General features: G+C 49.9%; 1 protein-coding gene across 1 annotated transcript in view; it reads right to left on the minus strand.

Annotated features, from left to right (window-relative positions):
• Cap (Cbl-associated protein) overlaps positions 1 to 19,588 on the minus strand; it is a 75,785-nt gene that overhangs the window by 34,358 nt on the left and 21,839 nt on the right. The window contains exons 3-7 of the mRNA XM_077423219.1: positions 14,985 to 15,136; positions 14,785 to 14,861; positions 14,631 to 14,693; positions 7,997 to 8,083; positions 1,542 to 7,140 (exon numbers count right to left, since the gene is read on the minus strand). Of these exons, the coding sequence (XP_077279345.1) occupies positions 1,542 to 7,140; positions 7,997 to 8,083; positions 14,631 to 14,693; positions 14,785 to 14,861; positions 14,985 to 15,136 (5,978 nt within the window). The remainder of the gene's footprint in view (positions 1 to 1,541; positions 7,141 to 7,996; positions 8,084 to 14,630; positions 14,694 to 14,784; positions 14,862 to 14,984; positions 15,137 to 19,588) is intronic.

Here is a 19,588-nt window from a genome sequence, read left to right on the forward strand (position 1 = left end):
GGCCAGTACTCTTCCATCATCAGACGTGGCATCATCTAAATGATCACGTTACAGCGATAGACGTTTAGAAAAAACATCGTGCCGAATAGAATATTTTGCGGGAGGTTGAAAGACAGTAAATTGCATTGTGATTTTCACTACTCCTCGAGAAAAGAGAGATCTCTTCGAATTACTCCGGCACGGGATTAAGCATTCCGCGACTAATCGGCTCCAGGGAGCCGATGCGTAAACGACATGACGCAATTTGATAGCCTCTCTGTACCTCCGCGTGATATTCGTTATCGTAAACTGTCGCGGTTCATTATCCGCGACGCTGCTGTCGCAGCGCCCAAAGCGAATGTTAACGCAATAATTTTCCATAGCGTCGCTTTGATGAATCGATCGCCGTCTCGGAATAAATGCCAAAATATACGAGCAGCGCTCATTGCGCGCGTGTCGATCGCGTGCCGGATTTACGTCGCGGAATATTAAATCCCGCTTCGCGCACCCGATATTACGGGCAAAGCCGGCAATGAGAGGAAGGCGCGTAAACATGCCATGTATATTCGTTATAACATCGCGTTAACTCGCCCGTTTCACGATACACAATGAGATTTATTATTTATACAATTTAAGACTGATCGCGCGCCGTTGCTGGAGACCGAGATATTAATCGGATTACGGAATTGAAGCAATCTGGACCGCGCGATTATGATGCTGCACGACCTGCATTGCACCAACGTGAATAGATCTCCGCGCCGTTCGACGCGCTTTTGCTTTATCGCCGAGAACTAATCTCGCCTTCGGAGCCGTGTAAGAAAACAGTACTCGAGACAGTAATGAGATTTTCGTTTCGACCTTACCAGGCCTGTCTCTCATATTGAGAAAGTTCGCGCTTACGCCGCGATAGCTCAGGCGATCCGACGAGAGCGATGACCGGAGAAATCCCTAATTTTTTTTGCTAAATCTCAACCATTTTAATCAAGCGCCGCGATATTGCAAATTTTACAGCTCGATTTTATTGCACGGATATAAAGACGAGAATTTGCAATATTCAAAAAATATTTCAATTATTTCAATCAGTTGAAACAAAACGAATGTCGCCGGTCGCTTTTATTACGCGAAACTTCATATTGCGGAATTTTATTATCGCCGCTTTCAGTCTCTTCAAGTCACGTTTATTAGAACGCGAGTTTCTAAAAGGAACATTGTCGGGTAAATATTAACTGAAGATTAATTATTCATCCTTGCCGCGTTTTTTGTCCAACGGTCTTCGTATTGTTGGCAACCAGGCGGACAGTATAGAGAGAATTAGCATAGTATCATCAAGAACGTTAGTGACGGCAAACATTAAGGCATCTACGGACGTCGGACAAGATGCGCGGGTTACGTTAGTGGTTGTTAAAGGGGTGTCCCTTCGCGAGACACCGAGAGTCCAGGACGGATCGTTCGACTTCCGGACGGGACACTCTGTCTCTCAGCAGTCACCAATCGGCACCAATCATCATCGCAACACGACGAGCAACACAGCAAAATCCATCGTCCATTCCATTCGCCGTAACTCACCGCCCTCGTCGTCGCTCATCGTGGAGATCTTCAGGAACTCCCGCAGGTGTTTCGGCAGCTTCCGGACGTCCTGGAGCTCCTTGCCGTCGATCAGGAATTTCGCGTTGATCAGGGCGTCGCCCTCCTCGTCCTCGTGCTCCGTCCCGCTCTCGTCGAGATTGATCCCAAATTTGTTTAGTCGGCTGCGCGCCTTCTCGATGAACTCCTTCGCCATCGCGCTCATGTCACCGTCCGCCTTGCGCTTGATGTCCTCGTGCGTGCTGATCTTCACGACCTTGTGGCTCTTTCGCTCCTGCCGCTCCAACACTTTGTGCACGTACTCGTCGTACATCCGTTGGCGAAATGCCTCCCCGTTCGTTGCCAACGTCGTCGGTCTCTTCGTCTCGACATTCTTACGCTGAGTCGTCTTCTCGGCGAACACCTCGGAATCGTTCCTCGGTGTCCTTATCGATCGCGTTTCCGCGCAACGTTCGTTAACTTCGCCCTCGCGAGACTTAAACGTTCCATTCTCCGCCGTTCTCCCCAAGTTTCCCCTCTGCGTGATCACGTGGCGTTCCTCGTGCTCGATACTCTCCGAGGATTCCTCTTCATGGTGTCCGTTCTCGTGACATATTTTTTTTAAGAACTGCCGATTCCCAACTTTATCGATCGTTTCTGTACGATTTTTTTCTACATTCCGCGATTTCTCCTGCCAAGATTCTTTCTGAATTCCCGGCTCGCTTCGACAGATCTCTTTCGAGCGTTTCTCCTCGAGACCACGGGCTTCCATTCGCTCATCTTCCGCACATTTTCCGTCTGTCATCCCACGAACGTCGATCGGAATTTTACGTTCGCGCTCGAGATTTACGCTTGTTTTTCTCGAGGTTTCTTCGGGGATATCAGCGAGAGACGATCTCCTCGCTTCGTCGTGCTGTTTCGTTCGATGAAAATGCGTCTGGAATTCCTCGAAGGCCTTTCTCTCCTCTTCTTCCGCCAGTAACACGTTCTTCAGCTGGTCTTCCAACAGCTCGACGTACCTCAGTTGCTGAGCAAAGTATTCTTGAGGTAAAGAGCTCCTCCTGTTGCCGTCGAGGCGCCGCGACGTTTCCGCCTGCAACTCTTTCAGTTTATCCATAATCTCCACAGCGGCCACTTGTTTCAGTTTCTCCACTTCATGGTGACCTCTTCGCGGCTCCAAACGACTCCTCGGCGGATTCTGATCGAAGATGCTCGTTGTATCGATGCACGACCTATCGACCGTGACTGTGCGCTTCGGCAACGGTGGTACCTCGAGTCTGTCGTCGATCAACGCCGGATTCACGTGCTTTCCGGGATCGACTGCCCTCCTGAGAAGCGGAGTCCGCTTGTCGGCGTCCATCGATTGATCGGCAACAGTACCGTTCAACACGAACGGGCACTTAATGTTACTCGCGAACGACCTCTCCGAATCGCGCGTTATCGCCGCATCGCTGTTCGCCGACAGTCGATGTCCAGCCTGGGTGGTGGAACATGTCGCAATCTTAAGCCGATCGGGTCGAGCCACGTGACCGTTTCGCTTATCGTCGCTCGATTCGCCATCCTCGCCCCTCGTCGCCGCCAGGAATAGCTCGTTCGCGGTGACGGCGCTTCGGCGATCGTGTTTGGCTAGATTCGACCAGTCGTTCGGCCGAGGCTCAGCCTTGAAACATTCCTGACCCCCGTCGCGCCCGATAAAATCAACCGTGGCGTCATCGGTTATCGGTTTCGTCTGCTGATCCGCAAGTGTACCATTTCGAGGACCGTTTCGCTCCTCCTTGATAATCTCCAGCAGCCTGCTGCTGGAACTCTCGATCGTGGGGTCTCGATGAATCGCTCGAGTGACCGGCTTGGGCGTTTTCGCAGCTGCGTCGTCGTTCTCTTTGACCGGACGGATTTCCACCCGATACTGCGGCAGAGGAACGTGATGTGGCTGCTCCTCGCGATAACTGTACCGGTTTAGGAACTTTCGGTGAAGGTCCAGCAGGGTGTCGGCACTTGTGCGCACCTGCGTGGCCTGTTGCGACGGCGACAGGCAAACCAGAACCCTGGGGTCCTCCGTTGTGGTAAGCGCACGCCATCGTGGCGGCTCCCGGTTTTCCATCCTACCCTCCGACTCTGATAACTCAATATTAACGCTCTTCGGCAACTTGGCCTGGTCTAAAACAGCATTCGCAATGTCGTTAAGACGAGGCTGCTCGCTCTCGTCCGGCGTTTTCGTTAGTCCGTGCCGTCGATCACTCACTCCATGCATCGAGTTTAGTCGGGCGTTATCGCGCCGACGCGCGCTCGTCGGCGTGTCACTCACAAACCTCTGCAGAGTCCGTATACTCTCGAAGATGTTGAACTTGGGCGTAGTGATCTCGCCTATCACCTGCGGTCCATACGGCATCGACAAAATCCTCTCGACGCAGAGCTCGCTGAGAGAAGGCGGTCGTCGCGACACGTCTTTCGTAGCTTTCTCGAAAGTTTTCACGGAGGTTGCCTCTTCGTTCAGTGGCTCATGGTAAAGATCCTCCACGGGCGAGTATGGAACCGGCTGCGGCGATTCCGAACTCTCACCCGATGTCGTTTCATTTGTGGATCCTCCCGCGCTCTTCAGCAAGGTGAGTTTTCGCTTCAGAGATTCTTCTACCTCGTCCTTCGAGTTCTCCTCCTTCGTTTCGCGGACGATCGCGCTGATATCGATCAACGACGTTTCCAGCGGACGATGCTTTATCGTACTCAAGGACGTGGTACTGCTGGACGAGTCGTGTCCTTGAACGTCGCCCGGCTCGCCCTCGGGCGAGGGATTTCCGCTCGTTCTTTGAAAGCTCGCCTCGTCGTCGAACGACGAATTCCTCGCGTCGCTCTCTCTGGATGAGCTGCGCGCTTCTTCCTCGTGCTTCTCCTCGCGCCTCTCTTCGCGCTTCGACTCCCACGTCGAATATTTCGAATTACGAAGACCATCGCGCTGGTTAGAGCTCGTGCTCTCCTCATGTCGTTCGATTATTTTCGTCTCTGACGTTTCGCTCTTCACTATTCGTTCTTCACTTATTCGTTGGCGGAAGCCGGATGTCGATTTCCCGTTCTTCCCATTTTTTCCCTCGGGCTTTTTCTTGCTCTTCGAACCCGAGGAGCCCATCGTTGACTTGTCTCTTATCGAGAAATTCGAATGAATGTCTGATTTATCGCACCTCGGTGATTCGCGGTTCGCCGTAAAATTCCTCCTTTCCGAATTCGTGTTACCCGAGGGATATCTTCGCGCCTCGGCTTCGCCCTCCTGCCGGCACGACGACGCGTTTTGATCATATGCCGTCGGTGCTGCGGGAGTCGCGGGCTTCCCTTCCTCGCGACGCGTTATTTCCGTGCCCGTCGTGCTTGCCAGCGCGACGACGTGCGTGCCGGTGCCGCGCGAGCGTGACAGATCATCGTCGCGAATACCCGATGACGCGATCAATCGACCGCTCTCGGTCGAAGCTTCGGGGTGCCCGATCGTCGGAGCGACATCCGCGCGTCTGATCTGATTTACACGGCCACGAATCTCATTAGCGCCAACGGTCGTCGAGATTGGGTCACGCGAGCTCGAAAAATCCTCGCTATAAATCGCCCGACAGATCCCCGACGTGGAAGAGCTCTCACGAGTTCCGGGAAGCTCCGGCCGTCGCGGCAGCTCGTTGTCCGTCGGGTCGCGACTCGCACGTTTCCGCGCGGATAATTTCGTCGACCCGTGTTCGCGCCCGTTCGCCGCCGCGGCAGACGGCTGACGAGCGTTCGCGCCGCTCGAGATATAGTCTATTTCAGGTGGCGTCGGCGGTCTCTGAGGCTCGCGTCCGAAACTGGACGACCGCCTCGGCAGAGGCGGCGGTCGCTTCGTTTCCGACGCGGTTACTTCGCTCGGTGACGAATTCGGGGATGAATCAACTCCGTCGTCCGCACTTGATGCGCCGTGATTAACGATCGTGCACGGCTCGATGGAATCTCTTCGAGGAACATCGCGGTTCTCTGATTCCGCAGGTGCCACGACTTTGGACGAAAATTTTGTATCTTCCGCTTTACTTACATCTGCGTCACTGATATCACTTACCGTCACAATACATGTCACGTTTTTTCCTACCTTCCCCGCTTCATTATTTTCATCACCAACGTTTTTCGCAGCATCATTTTTCACAATCTCAATTTTCTCAACGGTACAACCGTCCTTTAAACTGCCTTGCGTCGTGTTTGCTGCAATTTCCAAGGATTCACCGTTGAAGATGTTTTTCGCATCCACTTTTTCGTCCGTCGTTTCGGACGCAGGATTGGTGTCCTTTGCTACTTCAGTTTCGAGACCCGCGACGCCTTCAACAGAATTGGGCTCAACGTTTTCAATCTCCTCGCAATCGTTCACTTTATCGCGCGAACGTAACTCCGTAGCGTCATTCTCCGTCGTATCAGTTTTAATCTTGATATCGCATTCCGACCCGGCAACTGGTTCAATCTCTTCAGAATCAACCCTTCTCGCTTCAACATCATCCGTCATCCTCTCGACGGAATGCCTGTCCTCGCGCCGATACTTGCTGATCTCCTCGTTTATGAAATCTCTAATGTGTTGCGCTTCGTCCTCCGACAGCCTCTCGCCCTCCTCCTGTATGATGTCCAGAAAGCTGCTGGCGTAATGCGACACCGACATCGCGCGCTTCCTCGTTTTCCGGCGCGACGAACTGACTGTTTTCTCGAAGGATCTGCTCTCTTCCGTCACGACGTCCCGCGTGACTTTCTCGACAGACCTCCCCTCGTCTTCGGTTACCTCCTCGGAGAAACTCGGCAGTTGAAGGTCCTCGATGAAGTTTCGCAGCTTCTTCTCCACATCTTTAGGCATCACCGTGGCCCACATCAGAGTCGGGGATTCCGTTTCCAGTTTGGAGAACTGTTTCTGCGGCGCGAATTGCTGCCCAATCCGATCCCTCGGCTTGGATATCTCGCGATCCTCGAGGTCCTCTCCTCCAATCAACTCCTTCTCCGTATCGGATTCGAATTCGACGATCGCCGATCCACAGTCGGTCTCCGCATCGCTGTCGTTGACTTCTCGGATCTCCAATCGAGTCTCGTTCGCTCCTGACCGTTTGATTTTCGCGTAACTAGAAAACGAATGTACCGATTCCACCGGCTCCGATATCGTCACTATTGTTGACTCCTTTAATGTCCCGTTGTTTCCGGTCTCCACGATACCCACCCCGTCGATATGGCCGATTGTCGCCTCCAGAGGTAAACTGCTGACAGTCGTGATCTCGATTATCCTGGGACGAGATTCTTCCAACTCGATCTTCTCTATTCTGCGTTTATCGTCCGGCCGGAATCTGCATCCGCGATTCTCGCCTTCGGTCAGATTCGTCTTTAAATCGTCGTCGTCGTCGTCGTCGTTATCGCGCCCGTTCCTCGAAGTCGTCGGGCGATTCTCTTCCTCGGGCTTCCTCTGTTCGGCCTTTCGCGAGGATTCCGCGACGTTCGCCGGTGGCTGAGGAGGTCGCCGTCGATTCCGATTCTTGCGGCCGCGGTTGCGGTTGCGGTTGCGCGCGTTGCCCTGCGGCATCACGGCGCAGTCCTCCGCGTCGGTTGCGTAATCGGGAAGATCGCGGTATCCTACGATGTCGCGAATTTGTGGAAAAACTCTCTCTCGTTCTCCGCGAGTCGTCCTCCTCTCTTCCCTTCTTCTTTCTCTTCTCTCGCAGGATTCTCTCGCCGGAAATATCGCGTCGCGGTCGTTTTACCACAACTTCCCCCGACCTCCTCCGCTCCCTGTTTCACCCCCGTTCGTTTCTACCTAATATCCGCCACGAGTTTCCCGACTCGGGATTTTTCTTGCGCGCCTCCCGTACGTGTGTTTGACGCGCCCTTATTTTCACGCTTAAAGACGACGGCTCGTTACAATTTTCCTATATTCCCCGAAGAGGAGCAACGGGATTTGAAAGTTTCCGAAAGTATTACGAAAAGATGTTACCGTAGGACTGCATTTTGCAGAAAAGTTACAGCTTCGATTTCTCCCACGAATTTCTATTGGGCACGAAATGTTCCATTCCGACTTAAAGAAAAGATAGGAAAGATCTAATAAAATTAAAATGGTTTCTTTAAATTTTTTAGTCAACCGAAATAGAAAATTGTCCTTTAGTTCAAATACAGATTCGATTCTTTAACAATTCCTGGATCTCAATATCCCTCGAATATTTCCATTCGGAATCCTCGAGGAAATTCACTGTGCCAATTTTTAATACACACCGCACGACTTTGCCCATTCTTAGATTCGAGTTTCCTTTTTACGCGAGACAATTCGGCAGGCTTTTAAGATGGATCGTTCCAGACAATCGCAATCGCTTGATGAAGAAAAGAAGAAAGAAGATATCGTATGTATATACAGTGTTTCAGCGATCATGCAGAAATAAGCGTGGTCCAGCCCAGCATTCCCAAATATATATTTCGCCGATAACGAAGCGGCTCTTACCTTTCTTATCGTCGCTTCGTTGCTCGCTCGGGCAGCTCTTCAGAGCACCGTTTTGATTGGCGTAGCTCTGCTCGACTTTTGTGTCATCTGAAAGAAATGGTTCGACGTTGCAGCGCGATTATCTCTCGGCAAGATTTTATTTAATCAAAATTAAGAACTCGCAAAATAGCGAAAATTAAATTGTTGCTTAAACACATGAAATTAAATGAAAGAATTTAAAAAATCATAAATCGCAGCAAAACACGATTTACGTTATTCAGCGCTTCAACCGACGACATCCCTGACACGTCACATTTTTATGACAGACTTCGGAGACGCGAATCGATTTATGTCTCTCACGCGGTACCGAGCGCATACGCGCGGAATATACGGACGACGACGAGCGCGGATCGTCGCGCGCGTCCACGAGGCGCACGACGAGCGCGTTAAATTTAGGCGAGAATTCCGACGGCGACGATGACGCCCATGTTAACCGTAAACCCAGCCGCGATTCAGCGGCACACCCGCGACCTGCAGGGCACGTGAATCGCGATTATGCACTGAGCCGCACGAGTAGATCCAACGAAACCGCCCACGAAACGCGTTCGCGTCCCCACCCGGGATGGAGTCACGTGTTTCGTGCACGCATATCCACGTCGATCCAGGTGAATTTGTATCGCTCACACACGTGGGGACGATTTACCCGGCCGAACGAGTGAGAATTTCAATACCGCCGTGTCGTCCGTGTGTCGGTCGTACGGAGCGGTCCAAAACTCTCAGGTTCCATCCTCCGGAAGATACGGCCGACGCTCGTACGCTCGTAGCGCGAATCCCTCCGGCACTTAGATGCGCTGACGTGGAGCACCGCGCAAGCACTCGACGATTTTGCGAAAAATCCCACAGAGAGAAATGTGCCGGTTTTTTTTTTCCCCAATTCTTTTTCTGGAGAGAGAGAAAGCGCACAAACTCGGGATATTTATGGATAGTGGTGTGCTACGGCGCGCACAGACACGAAACTGTAGCACGCATTAACGCTCGTACGGAGGGGTACACGAGCACGCACGCACACACACGCGGTCCCCCTCTGAATTCATGAATAGCGCCGCTTCCGAGTTGGACTTCCTTCCGAGCGTTACAATGCTGGCGGCGCGGCGGAGTGACTCTGTCGCGCGAGCGCACCCATCTATTCTCCGCACTTTTCATTGCGTCACGGCAGTCGCGAACGGACACACACGCGCGTACACGGTCGCGCGAGATCCGAAAGTGACGAAACACTTCTTTTTTTCTTTCGAGCAACCCCCATGCCCCTGTATCTCTGTGTGCGCGCAGCTAAAATAAGGATTCCGACGGGGGTGGAAGTCTCGACGGTGATTATAAAGATCCGCACGCAGACACGCACGTTGTATCTCGTCAGCGTTGTAACCTTGCGATTACGCAACCTGTCGCTGCGCAATAAAACATATATCACGTTAATTGCATAATGGGATCGAAGAAGCTTACGCGGCAGGGGTTGGGCTGTCACGGACACGAACGCGATAGAGAGGGATGAGAATCGGGGATTAGCTGCGATCGCGCGCGTACTGCATAACATAATCCTGCGACGATTTTGAAAAAGGGCAAAAAAATGCTTTCCCTCAGTTTTTATATTTAATCACCCCCGTAACTCGATTAAATATACAAATAGTCATTTTTCTCGACCTGCGTAAAATTATCTACGTAAAATCTGGCTACCAACGAGGAACGCGCAGGTCTCTGGGAGGAAAATTACGACTGCAAATTTTCCCGGGGAGAAGGGGAAGAGATTATGGGGGACGTTTCGCGCGAGCAACTTCCAGTCAGGTACGACACGGGCCCATTCGCCACGGGCGCGTTAATACGCGCTGCTGACGCGAATGGGTGCGTCGTCATGCCCCGAAGGTGCCAAGCCCACGTTTCCGCGGTTCGCGTCTTCCATCTTCGTCCTCCACGGCTGCCCTGCGCTGCGCCCTTTTCGTCTTTCTCGGTCATCCGACCGAGCGAGCGAGGCTGAACCCCCTCGCGAGGAGGCATGAGGCATTTCCTTCGATCCGATCTCCGCTGCCGCTCGTCGCTTGCACAATCGGCCAGCGTGACATATTTTATTGCCCGGCGACTCTGTCCGTTGCATAATCGATCACCGGCGTCACGCTCCGCGTAGATTCGACAAATTATTCCAAGACCCGTGCCCTTGTAACTAAGTTTTACGTCAAGCGCGATTTTTTCATAGAAGTTTTTATGTCGTAGCTACATAATTTTTATATGTAATAAAACATTAAACATAAGAAGGATATTTATTCAATGTGACGATGTAATCCTTGATGGAACCAGAAGAAACACTCCCGTATCTCGGTACTACGCTGAAATAAATTTTCAATAGCACAGCGTGACTTGTTTACTACTGTCGATTTTGACAGCTTAAAGCGAACGCTTTACAGTATTTTCCATGCAGGCGAACGACTGCTCTAAATATCTAATGCGTGGCTTACTCGCGCTGCGATAAAGGAACAATTTCCCGTTCGTACAAGCCCGCTCAACAAACGGGGATTGCTATTTCCGCTGGCGCATTGTTCGATCGAGGCTGCGACTGGGACTTCGCGACGTAAATCGAAAGCCGTTCCATCGGCCGTAATATCGGCGCATAAATATCAGAGCACAAAAGACCGTCGCGAAGAAATTGTTATGGTAATCGTAATTTCGCCGATAGCATCGTTAACTTTGACAAATACGTCGCTCAACATTGTCGCCGCGTCAGAAAAGTCTAAAGAGCAATATGGAGAGTATTAATGCAGCACTGTCGAAATACCGGACAGCCGTGTGTTTTGTCATTCAAAAAATACAAGAGAAAATATATAAAGGAGAACACAGGTCTCTTTGTGTGTGACTGAATTTCGTCATAATAAAATTTGAAGCGTACTTATGATACTTGGCTTTATTAACTGGCAGCGTCGATGGCACTTATGACTCTCGTACATCCTCTATTTAAAGAATCCGATGACCCTCGAAAAGCGAACGTATATAATGACGCATCACTAATTGCACTGCATCGTCGCGTCGTGGCAAGAACAGGCCATAAATGGCGATCGAGTTTCAGTGACAAGAAGCGCACTGTTCCGACGTGATGTTGAATTGGATTGATACGAGAGAAACTTCGATCATTACTGGTCCATGAAACTCACAATTTATCGAACTCAAATCATGCGTTTGCTTATGAAAATCTCGATCGAAATTTACATTATTCGATTACGTTACTTTAATTGTAAGTAACGTTCACTCGTCCGCAAAATTTTACGAGAATGCTATGCACATTTATGTAAATGCGTGCTCTTTCCGATAGGTTTCAACGTTAAATACCATGTTTTCCATCGCTAATCGCTAATCTCTCTTCAGTCGAACTTAATCGCTACCTACCGTTCCGCGTCTCGACATCGAACACATTCGAGCTCTCGTCTGGCGCCCGGTCCCGAGAAAAGTCCGAGTTTTCCTCGGTCTTTACGAGATCGTCGAATTCCATCCCCCCGGCCTCGCGACCTTCGCCCTCGGGTCTCAACCCTTTCTCCCATGATTCGACAGATGTTCCCGAGCGCTCCACCTCGTCCTTGAAGCGAACGGTTTTGTTCTCGCGCGCGGGGGACACCTGTTCGCTGTGTCGGGCCTTCAAAATCGGCGCCCTGACGAACAGATCGATCATCGTGCGCTCGATCTTCAGGTGTTCCGCCACGATACGGTCCAGAGTGTCGGCGTACGATCTCCCGCTTTCGTGCGTATCGTCATTTGCACGGATCGAGCACCGGAACCCGTCGGGACTTCCTGGATCCTGATGTCCATTCGTTCCGGGTCCCGCGGGAATCGCCACGGTGTTCATCCGCCTGAAATCAAGGCTGTTCAACTTGTTCTCGAAGTTCTGCCGGGTCTCCGTGTTACGGAAGCACGGCGGCGGATCGATGAGGAACTTCAGCGCTTCCAGGTGCTCGTAATATTCACGCTCGAGCTCCCCGGCCCTTCTTCCGGCGACGTTGACTTCCTCCCGCCGCGGCCGTCCGGTGTCGTTGCCTCTCCCCGACGTTTCCACGCTTTTCGCGGGGATCTTCCTCTTCCTTTTCAGGTGGACTCCATTAACCGTCCTGGGGATTCCCACGCCCTTCGATCTGGCCTCGTCATCGCCAGCGAGCAACCTCCTTGATTTCGGACGAGTCTCATGCTTGCTCCTGGTCCTCGCGAGTCCTCGCCGTTTCCATGAAGCGCCGAAGCTACGTATCGTGGTCAGAAATCGGACATTGGACCGCGACGAGGTGACCTTCTGCGCGAGTTCGGATCGACGCGGACGGTGATGATAATGCTGACGACGCGTGGGTGGCCTCTTCGTCATTACCAGCGGATCCGTCGTCTCGCAGTTGCGTCGTCGCGACGAGTTTCGCCGTTTCAGCGTCGTGAGACACTGAATACAATCGAGGAGCTTCATCTTCGTGGAAAATCATTAATTTTTCAATTTCATCCGATTTGTCACCTCTATCGTCGCCTCAATCGCAATCGGGCTTCATCAATTAGCGTTAATCCAACGCGGCCACGCTAAATTTACTTTCATCGCGTGATTTGTCACGACGAGTTCATCCAGCGCGCCCTTTCTTTCCTCATTACGCAATCGCATGCGGATTCATTAAACAGCGATTCGCGACCATTGTACCGTCGGATAATACGCGCATTGTTGACGATCGCGTCATTCACAGGCATCCCCGCTGTTGTATGCGTTTCCTGATTGAACACTCATCGGCACTGCCCTTATATTAGCTTGAGCATTCACTAAATTGTCGACTAAATTTTGTAAAAAAAAAAGTTTTACGCAAAATTACGTTGTCGTGATGAAACAGAGGATCAAGGGATCGATCGCATATATAGTTATCAACAGTCTCTTTTATGCACTTTCTCGCCGTGCCGAAAAAAATTAGGTATCTCAGACCTCTTTTATTACAATATTCACATTTCACTTTTCCATCAATGACTTCTTCCGGAAAACTAGGCGATCGATCCCCGATCCTCGATCGCGAGCTAAAAATTCTCGCGATTCCGATGCACCTTCTTCAAATAAGCGACGCGACTTGAAAATCCGATTGCTCGGCGCGGCGCGCTCGACAAGGTGTTCCCCGAGACTGAGCAGGAAGGTGGGGTCCGCGCAGGCTTCGAGAAGGAAGAAGAAGAGAAGAAGAGGGTCGCCTCCTCGACGTAGGGTCTTCCCGGAGAGCCAAGGGTGCGCCGGCACGGAATTGCCGGCGTGTCGTTGTAGTGGCAGGTGTACCGTCGTGTACGTGAGAGCGTACGTGCGAGTCGGAGGACAGGTGGGTAGCACGTGTGCGTGAGGTAAACACGCACACACGTTCGACGGCGCGGCGTGGGTATATGCCCCTGATGTCTGGATGCGCACCGTACCGCGACGACGAGCGGGCAATTTGGAGAAAAGAGCCGGTAATAATGACCAGAGTGGGATGATCCGCGTATACATTTATGGTCCGCGTATACGCGTCATACGTTGCCTGCGTTCATTAGATCCGCGTTATTATCCGGCCGTCCGATCCGGAGGATTGGAATAAATCGCCAATTATCGGCGATTGATTGGACGAGACGAAAATTTATAATAGTCTCTGCCTTTCGAAATTGATATCGTTCGATGTTTGTACGAGAATTCCCGCGAGACGTCTGTTTGTTTTAACAATAGATTTTCGTATTTGTAATAGCGTATTATTACGTGTCAGTTCAATTACGAGGAATTTTTTTAAAGAGATAATCGTTCTTTGTTTTTTTTCCCGTAATTGCCAGGCATCGGTGAACAGCGACGCATGGAAAGCGGCGGCGGCGCACGGTTAATTCGGCCAACCAAAACGTCACCGACGCTAACTTCGGTTTCTGCGGTTGTCGCGCATAAAGGAACCGGCCGCCATTGTTCGCCGCTGAGATCATCGGAGATAATTAAACTACGCGCATTGTACGCTCAGTTAACTGGCAGGATTATTGTGCTCGATCAAACATCGGCGGTCATGCGTGGGTAATTCTGGGTCCTCCGTATAGCGCGACGCGCGAACGAGAACTAGAACGATCGAGTTCCAAGTCAATCTGTGAATTATTAAATGTACCAACGCACGCGTGTTAATCGTCTAATAGCACAACAATGTCCCTGGAGAGAACACTTACGCGCGATTGCTCTATGAATTAATTATATGTTACTTGCTCTGAAATTATTTCATTTCCTAACTCTGCGATTATGATTGTACGCCCGTAGATAGCCGCGTTAAAAATTAATTGAAAAATGACGGTTTGCTCGATGTTTGATACAGCGCGAGATTAATCGGGAATCGATATCGAGCGCGGCGATCCGTTCGTTGCTCAAACAGCCCCGCGATTAAATTGGAAAGTGCTCGTAAATTCGACATTACGTAATTTAATTAATTGCTATTCGATGCAAGTTTCTGTCATAGCGGCTTGTCAATTATTTTTATCGATGCGCATTTGTACCGAGAATTTTTTTTTTTTTTTGTAAATCGTTTCAAACGTAAATAATACAATTTTCAATTATGTTAAAAGCCGGTGCCCCATCACCATCGAAATTCACGCGAAAATCGATATTTGTATAAGGAAACGGCGGACTTACTGGCAACATTCCTCTCCGTCTCCGGGCGTGTGCGCGTTGTAGTTGTGGTCCTTGTGGTGATCTCTGCGGCACACAAATGACAGAATTACGATTAGTTCCCGTTTCATATGCAAACTGAGGGACTGATCGAACGGTTTTCGCGGCGAATACCTACTGTTCTGAGTTTCAGTAGTGGTGTTCTCCTGCAGACTGCTTCTGTAGATCCTCCTCTTTGGTGAACCGATATTTTCTCTGCGGCAAAAAACAACAGAAAAATGAAAATAAAATTTCCGGTCGAAGTACGTTAGAACGATAAAAACTTTGCCTTGTTATTTTTGTTACTACAAAAAAAATCTCAATGTCTCGATCACTTACTGGTTGAGACCGAGTTTCAACTGTTCCCCAGAATTACGTAGCAGAGCGTGCGCCTCACTGTTGGTCAGATCTCGAGTGCTCCTTCCGTTAATGTTACTGATCAGATCACCCTCTCTCACCCCCTGCTGAGCCGCCTTGCTTCCCGGATTCACCTAAAACCAGTGGTACGTGCGGTCAAAAAATTTGGCGACGTTATACCTATAGCATCATTTAACGCGAACCAAATCGCGAGCAATTTCATTGCATCGTGAATCGCGGAGCGAGTTATCAAACCAGTAAGGTGATTGAGAACCACTGCGGTCCCTCGTCGCGCCTAGAGGCAGGCAACTTCCCAGACGTTGACACGCGACGCTGCCTGAAAGCGGTCGTACAGGCGAAGCGACGACAGATTACCGTCACGACGGATCGAAACGCGATAAAATATTGTTATTCAGAAGTCGATATTTTGCAAATAAATAAATGCCGCAGAATATTCAGGACAGATATAAATATTCGGGCATGCAGATTTATATTCGTACCGTTTAAGATTATTAACTTTTCTACAGCAAGAGCATTTGCTTATATCTCGAAAGTGACGGACTGGATAGAACCGGAAAGAAATCGCGTCTTGTCGTGGATGAATGAACTTTCTGTTGACATTGCGGTGACGGAATTGAACGAACAACTCATATATAATAGAATCTCTTAAGATAAATCCGGTAACATTAACTTTCTACCGGCGATGTCCGCGCGTCGAGTTGAGATTTAAGAGAGTCCCAGACGCTTAAGATTCTCACCGTGCCGTCGCACTTCCGTTGGCCGGATGCGACTCGGAACTTCAACATCCCGAGGAGCTCCCTCGCTCGATACCCCCGTATAGTTGACAAAACGTTACCGCGAAACGTGAAAGTAGCCAGTCAAGAAGACTTGTCCCGATCTCGCTTCTTGGTCGCCGCAGAAACTTTTTATCGTCGAACCTTGTTGCGAGCTTTGAAACGTTCAACCCCTTTTATTCCGTCTACGAAACAAACGGCGCGTGTGTGGCCGTCGTTCACTTACTTCGTAATCTGTGCTTTTGCTTTTCTATCTATTGGAAAAGTTCTAAAGCTATACGTACGAGAATTCCTCCTATCTGCTGAATTAATCAAAGCATTCTACGTTTCAAATCGTTTCCTTTGACTCGTGTGGATTGACGCGTGTGATTCATCGCACCGAGTCACACGTGTAACGTCAGACGAAAATACGGAAAAGTCGCGAATCGCCGCCCGTTGGGCTAGCGCGATCGCCGTGGATTTCGCGAAATGAGAATTATCTCGCGGACGAGATGAATTCGAGAATAACTCTCGATCGCGAGATGATGACTAGAACGACCCGACTAGAAGGGTGGACGGTGTACAACGCGCCGGAGGCGAAAGAGTACTGACGCTGGTCTCTGGGTGAACGGGATGCATCCACGTCGTCGGACCGCCGTCACACCGGCGCCAGACTTTTCGGCTACAGCGGAACAACAGGGGAAGTTTTCCGGCTGACCTTCCCCGTGATGCTGTTTGGATTTCGAGAGGGACAAAGGAGGTGGCTGCGCAACAATGAGATATACGCCGACCCGATTTCCCGTGGAAGGAACACGATTTTGTTTACGCAACGTGAACTTGGCTTCCGGCCAGACCGCATTATTGTTTCTCGCATTAACTCGATTAGAAATGTATCAATCGACGCGTTATTTTCATTTTATTTCGTTCTTTTACGGCGCGTGAAGATTGTTGGAAACAGCAGATGAAGCAACAGCGGATGAAGAAAGATAACGTTTTGCTTAAGTCGCATTAATAGAATGAAATAAACTTTCGCGCTTTAATATTCATTACGAAGAAAATTATCGCGAGACAGATAGAAGACAGGTAGCTAAATTATCGACGCGGCGAGCGAGCGAGCGAGCGAGCGACCGGCCGCGAAAATACGCTCGATGTGAAACGGGCGGACGAGCGTTGAACTACTCGACAGAGTGTCACGCTTTGCGCGTAAGTCTTTCAAACTTTTAACTATGCGAGACGCACGACTTCCCGGCGCATCGACAAAACTTGGGACACTCTGCTTCATTATACCAACTATATAACGCGAGTCACTTCCGCGACTAAACAACTTTCCGAGATGTTTGCGACAACGTATCGCTCTAAACTCCGCGTAAATAGATTCCGCGTATAAATAAACCAACTTTTAATGGACAATTATCCATGCATTTGAAATTAATTGACGCGCTTCCTTTACACGGAACGCATGATTTAAAAAAAAAAAGACACTGATTTCGATATAACATCACTTTTGATAACATTGATAATTCTACCTTCTATCTCGGCCACGGTACTTTTAGAGATACTCATTTTACGCTCAAGTGCCACACAAGTTTCGTCCGATTTTAACGACCCTTTAAACGTCGTGCGGCGAGCCGGAGGGAGGCCGCGCAAAAGCGATTGGAGAAAGCGACGGAGAAAATTGCTTTCGGGCAACGCGGGATAATAGCATCCAGAGGCGAGAACGCGGCGATGGAAAGCGAGGGAAAAATCGGACAAGATATGATGCAGGACCGGTCGAGGATCATCGTGACCAACTCCGCGGGGTATCAGCCGGATAATGAGCGACCGCATAGAGGGCTGCCGAACCCGCCGGCGGGTGTTCGCACACTTTGCTAAAACGCTCGTATAATTCGTTCCACAATCGCGCGAATAATACCGGACGCGCCCATTTTTGAGAATCGAGACGTGAGAAACCTGGGGCAATTTTGAGCGAAAAAAAGAGGAAGGCCATCTTTAGAAGATTAAGAAACAAATTTTAACTCTTCTGACATTTAATTTGTTTGCAGTCGTAATTTGTGCGACTCAAGAAAGGTAAAAGAAAGAAGGAGCGCAGATTATATTTCCCATTGACAGTTCAAGATCGATTTTTCCACGTCAAGAGCAATTATCGCTTCGCCGTACGCACAGGCGCCTCGGTAACTCTTATCAAACTCGAAAACCTGTCGGGAGTGTTTCGTATTTGATTATACAATATATTGTATCGGCGCTTCTCCGAGGCGATTTATATCTCTCCCGCGGAGGATTCACGCGGCAATCATGCGACGCGGCAGACCGAAAAATTGAATATTCCCGGGCCCGGGAGCGCGTTCGATGCCGATGCTCGAACGGTGAAACCGCGGATCCCGCATTTTTTGCGCGTATTTCCCGACCGTTACGCTATCTTTGCGTAACTGTGAGAACAAAACGACCTAACGGTGACGAAAACCACTGGAACTTCCGTCTATCGAGCCAGCGGCTTTGCGACATCGCTTTAATATTAATTAAAGTGCATCTCGCGAATTTATTCGTACCTAAAGAAAGTGTTGTGACAAATAAATTTTCTCGACCCCCCCTTTTGCGATCGATTACCAAGCGAAGAATGTTAAGGAACGTCGACCTCGTGTCAGCTTTAATTGACGAAGCCAATTCGAGTCATTGTGTGATTATCGCGCAACAAGGCGGCCCGTTACGTACAAAAGACATCGTCGAAACCAAGAAATTACCGTTCGTCGAGGATCGTTAGCGGTCTGTTTCATTCTAGGTACCGTAGAGTTTCCGCTACCGAATAAGACGTGAAACTTGAACCAATCGCACGTACGTAACGATCGGTTACGGGGAACGGGTACATACCGCACAACAATACGCGCCGGGTACATGCACAATGCACTCGTCGGCGACGAGTGCAAACTTCCGTGCTTTCCGCGGAAAAACTTGCCGCGGCAGATATAAGTTACGACATCTCGGTGGATCTCGGCGCGATGGAAATGGGAAATTGCAAAATGCCGGGGGCGCGCGAGCGCGTGCTCGAGTTACGCATTTATCACAAAATAAAATTTTTCCCGCGCCACGATGGCATTTCCTGAGACTCGGCTGCACGTGTGACGCATGGCTGTATAAATTCCACGGGCAGAAGTTCCCAATCCTGCTCCGGAGTTTCCAAATTCGAATGCTAAATCGCCTCGCTTGATATATACGGACGAAGTAATTATGAAGCAAGAGGAGGGAATTGAATTGAGTGAAATATTTCATGGTCCATTTAACGCGGAACTCTTGCGAGTCTTGCGACTCCACCTGGCATTTACATGGCACGTCGATATTTACGATATTTACGCGGAAAAGAAGAGATAGACTCTCTACCCGCGAATTGCGTATGCATAAGAAACGCGTAACAAGTCGAAAAGATTTCCAGGTAGTCGACACTTTCGTCGCCACGTGAGCTGAATGCGTCTCGGTGTATCTCGCTCTAAGAAAGCGTACGTCAGAATCTTTCAATATATCTCGTTTCGAAATCTGTTTCCGCGAAGGCTGTGTCGCGAAGTGAAATGTGGCCGCTCGAGACAGACACTAAATTGTAATTTAGCCGTTGATCGCGGTCACGCCGCCCAGGCGATAAATCTGGGAACACCCACCGCGATACGCAGCATTCGTGCAAGATAACAGTAATTTATAAATGATATTATACACATATAAACGCATATATGTATACATATATATTGCAAGATATATGTAAAGTCTGCACAATTTATTGATTTCGACCATAATATCCACGTCATTTTGGTCACGACTCAGCGCTCAATT

This window comes from Temnothorax americanus, unplaced genomic scaffold, assembly GCF_048541705.1.
Source record: "Temnothorax americanus isolate GAGA-0224 unplaced genomic scaffold, ASM4854170v1 Scaffold11, whole genome shotgun sequence".
Taxonomy (NCBI): domain Eukaryota; kingdom Metazoa; phylum Arthropoda; class Insecta; order Hymenoptera; family Formicidae; genus Temnothorax; species Temnothorax americanus.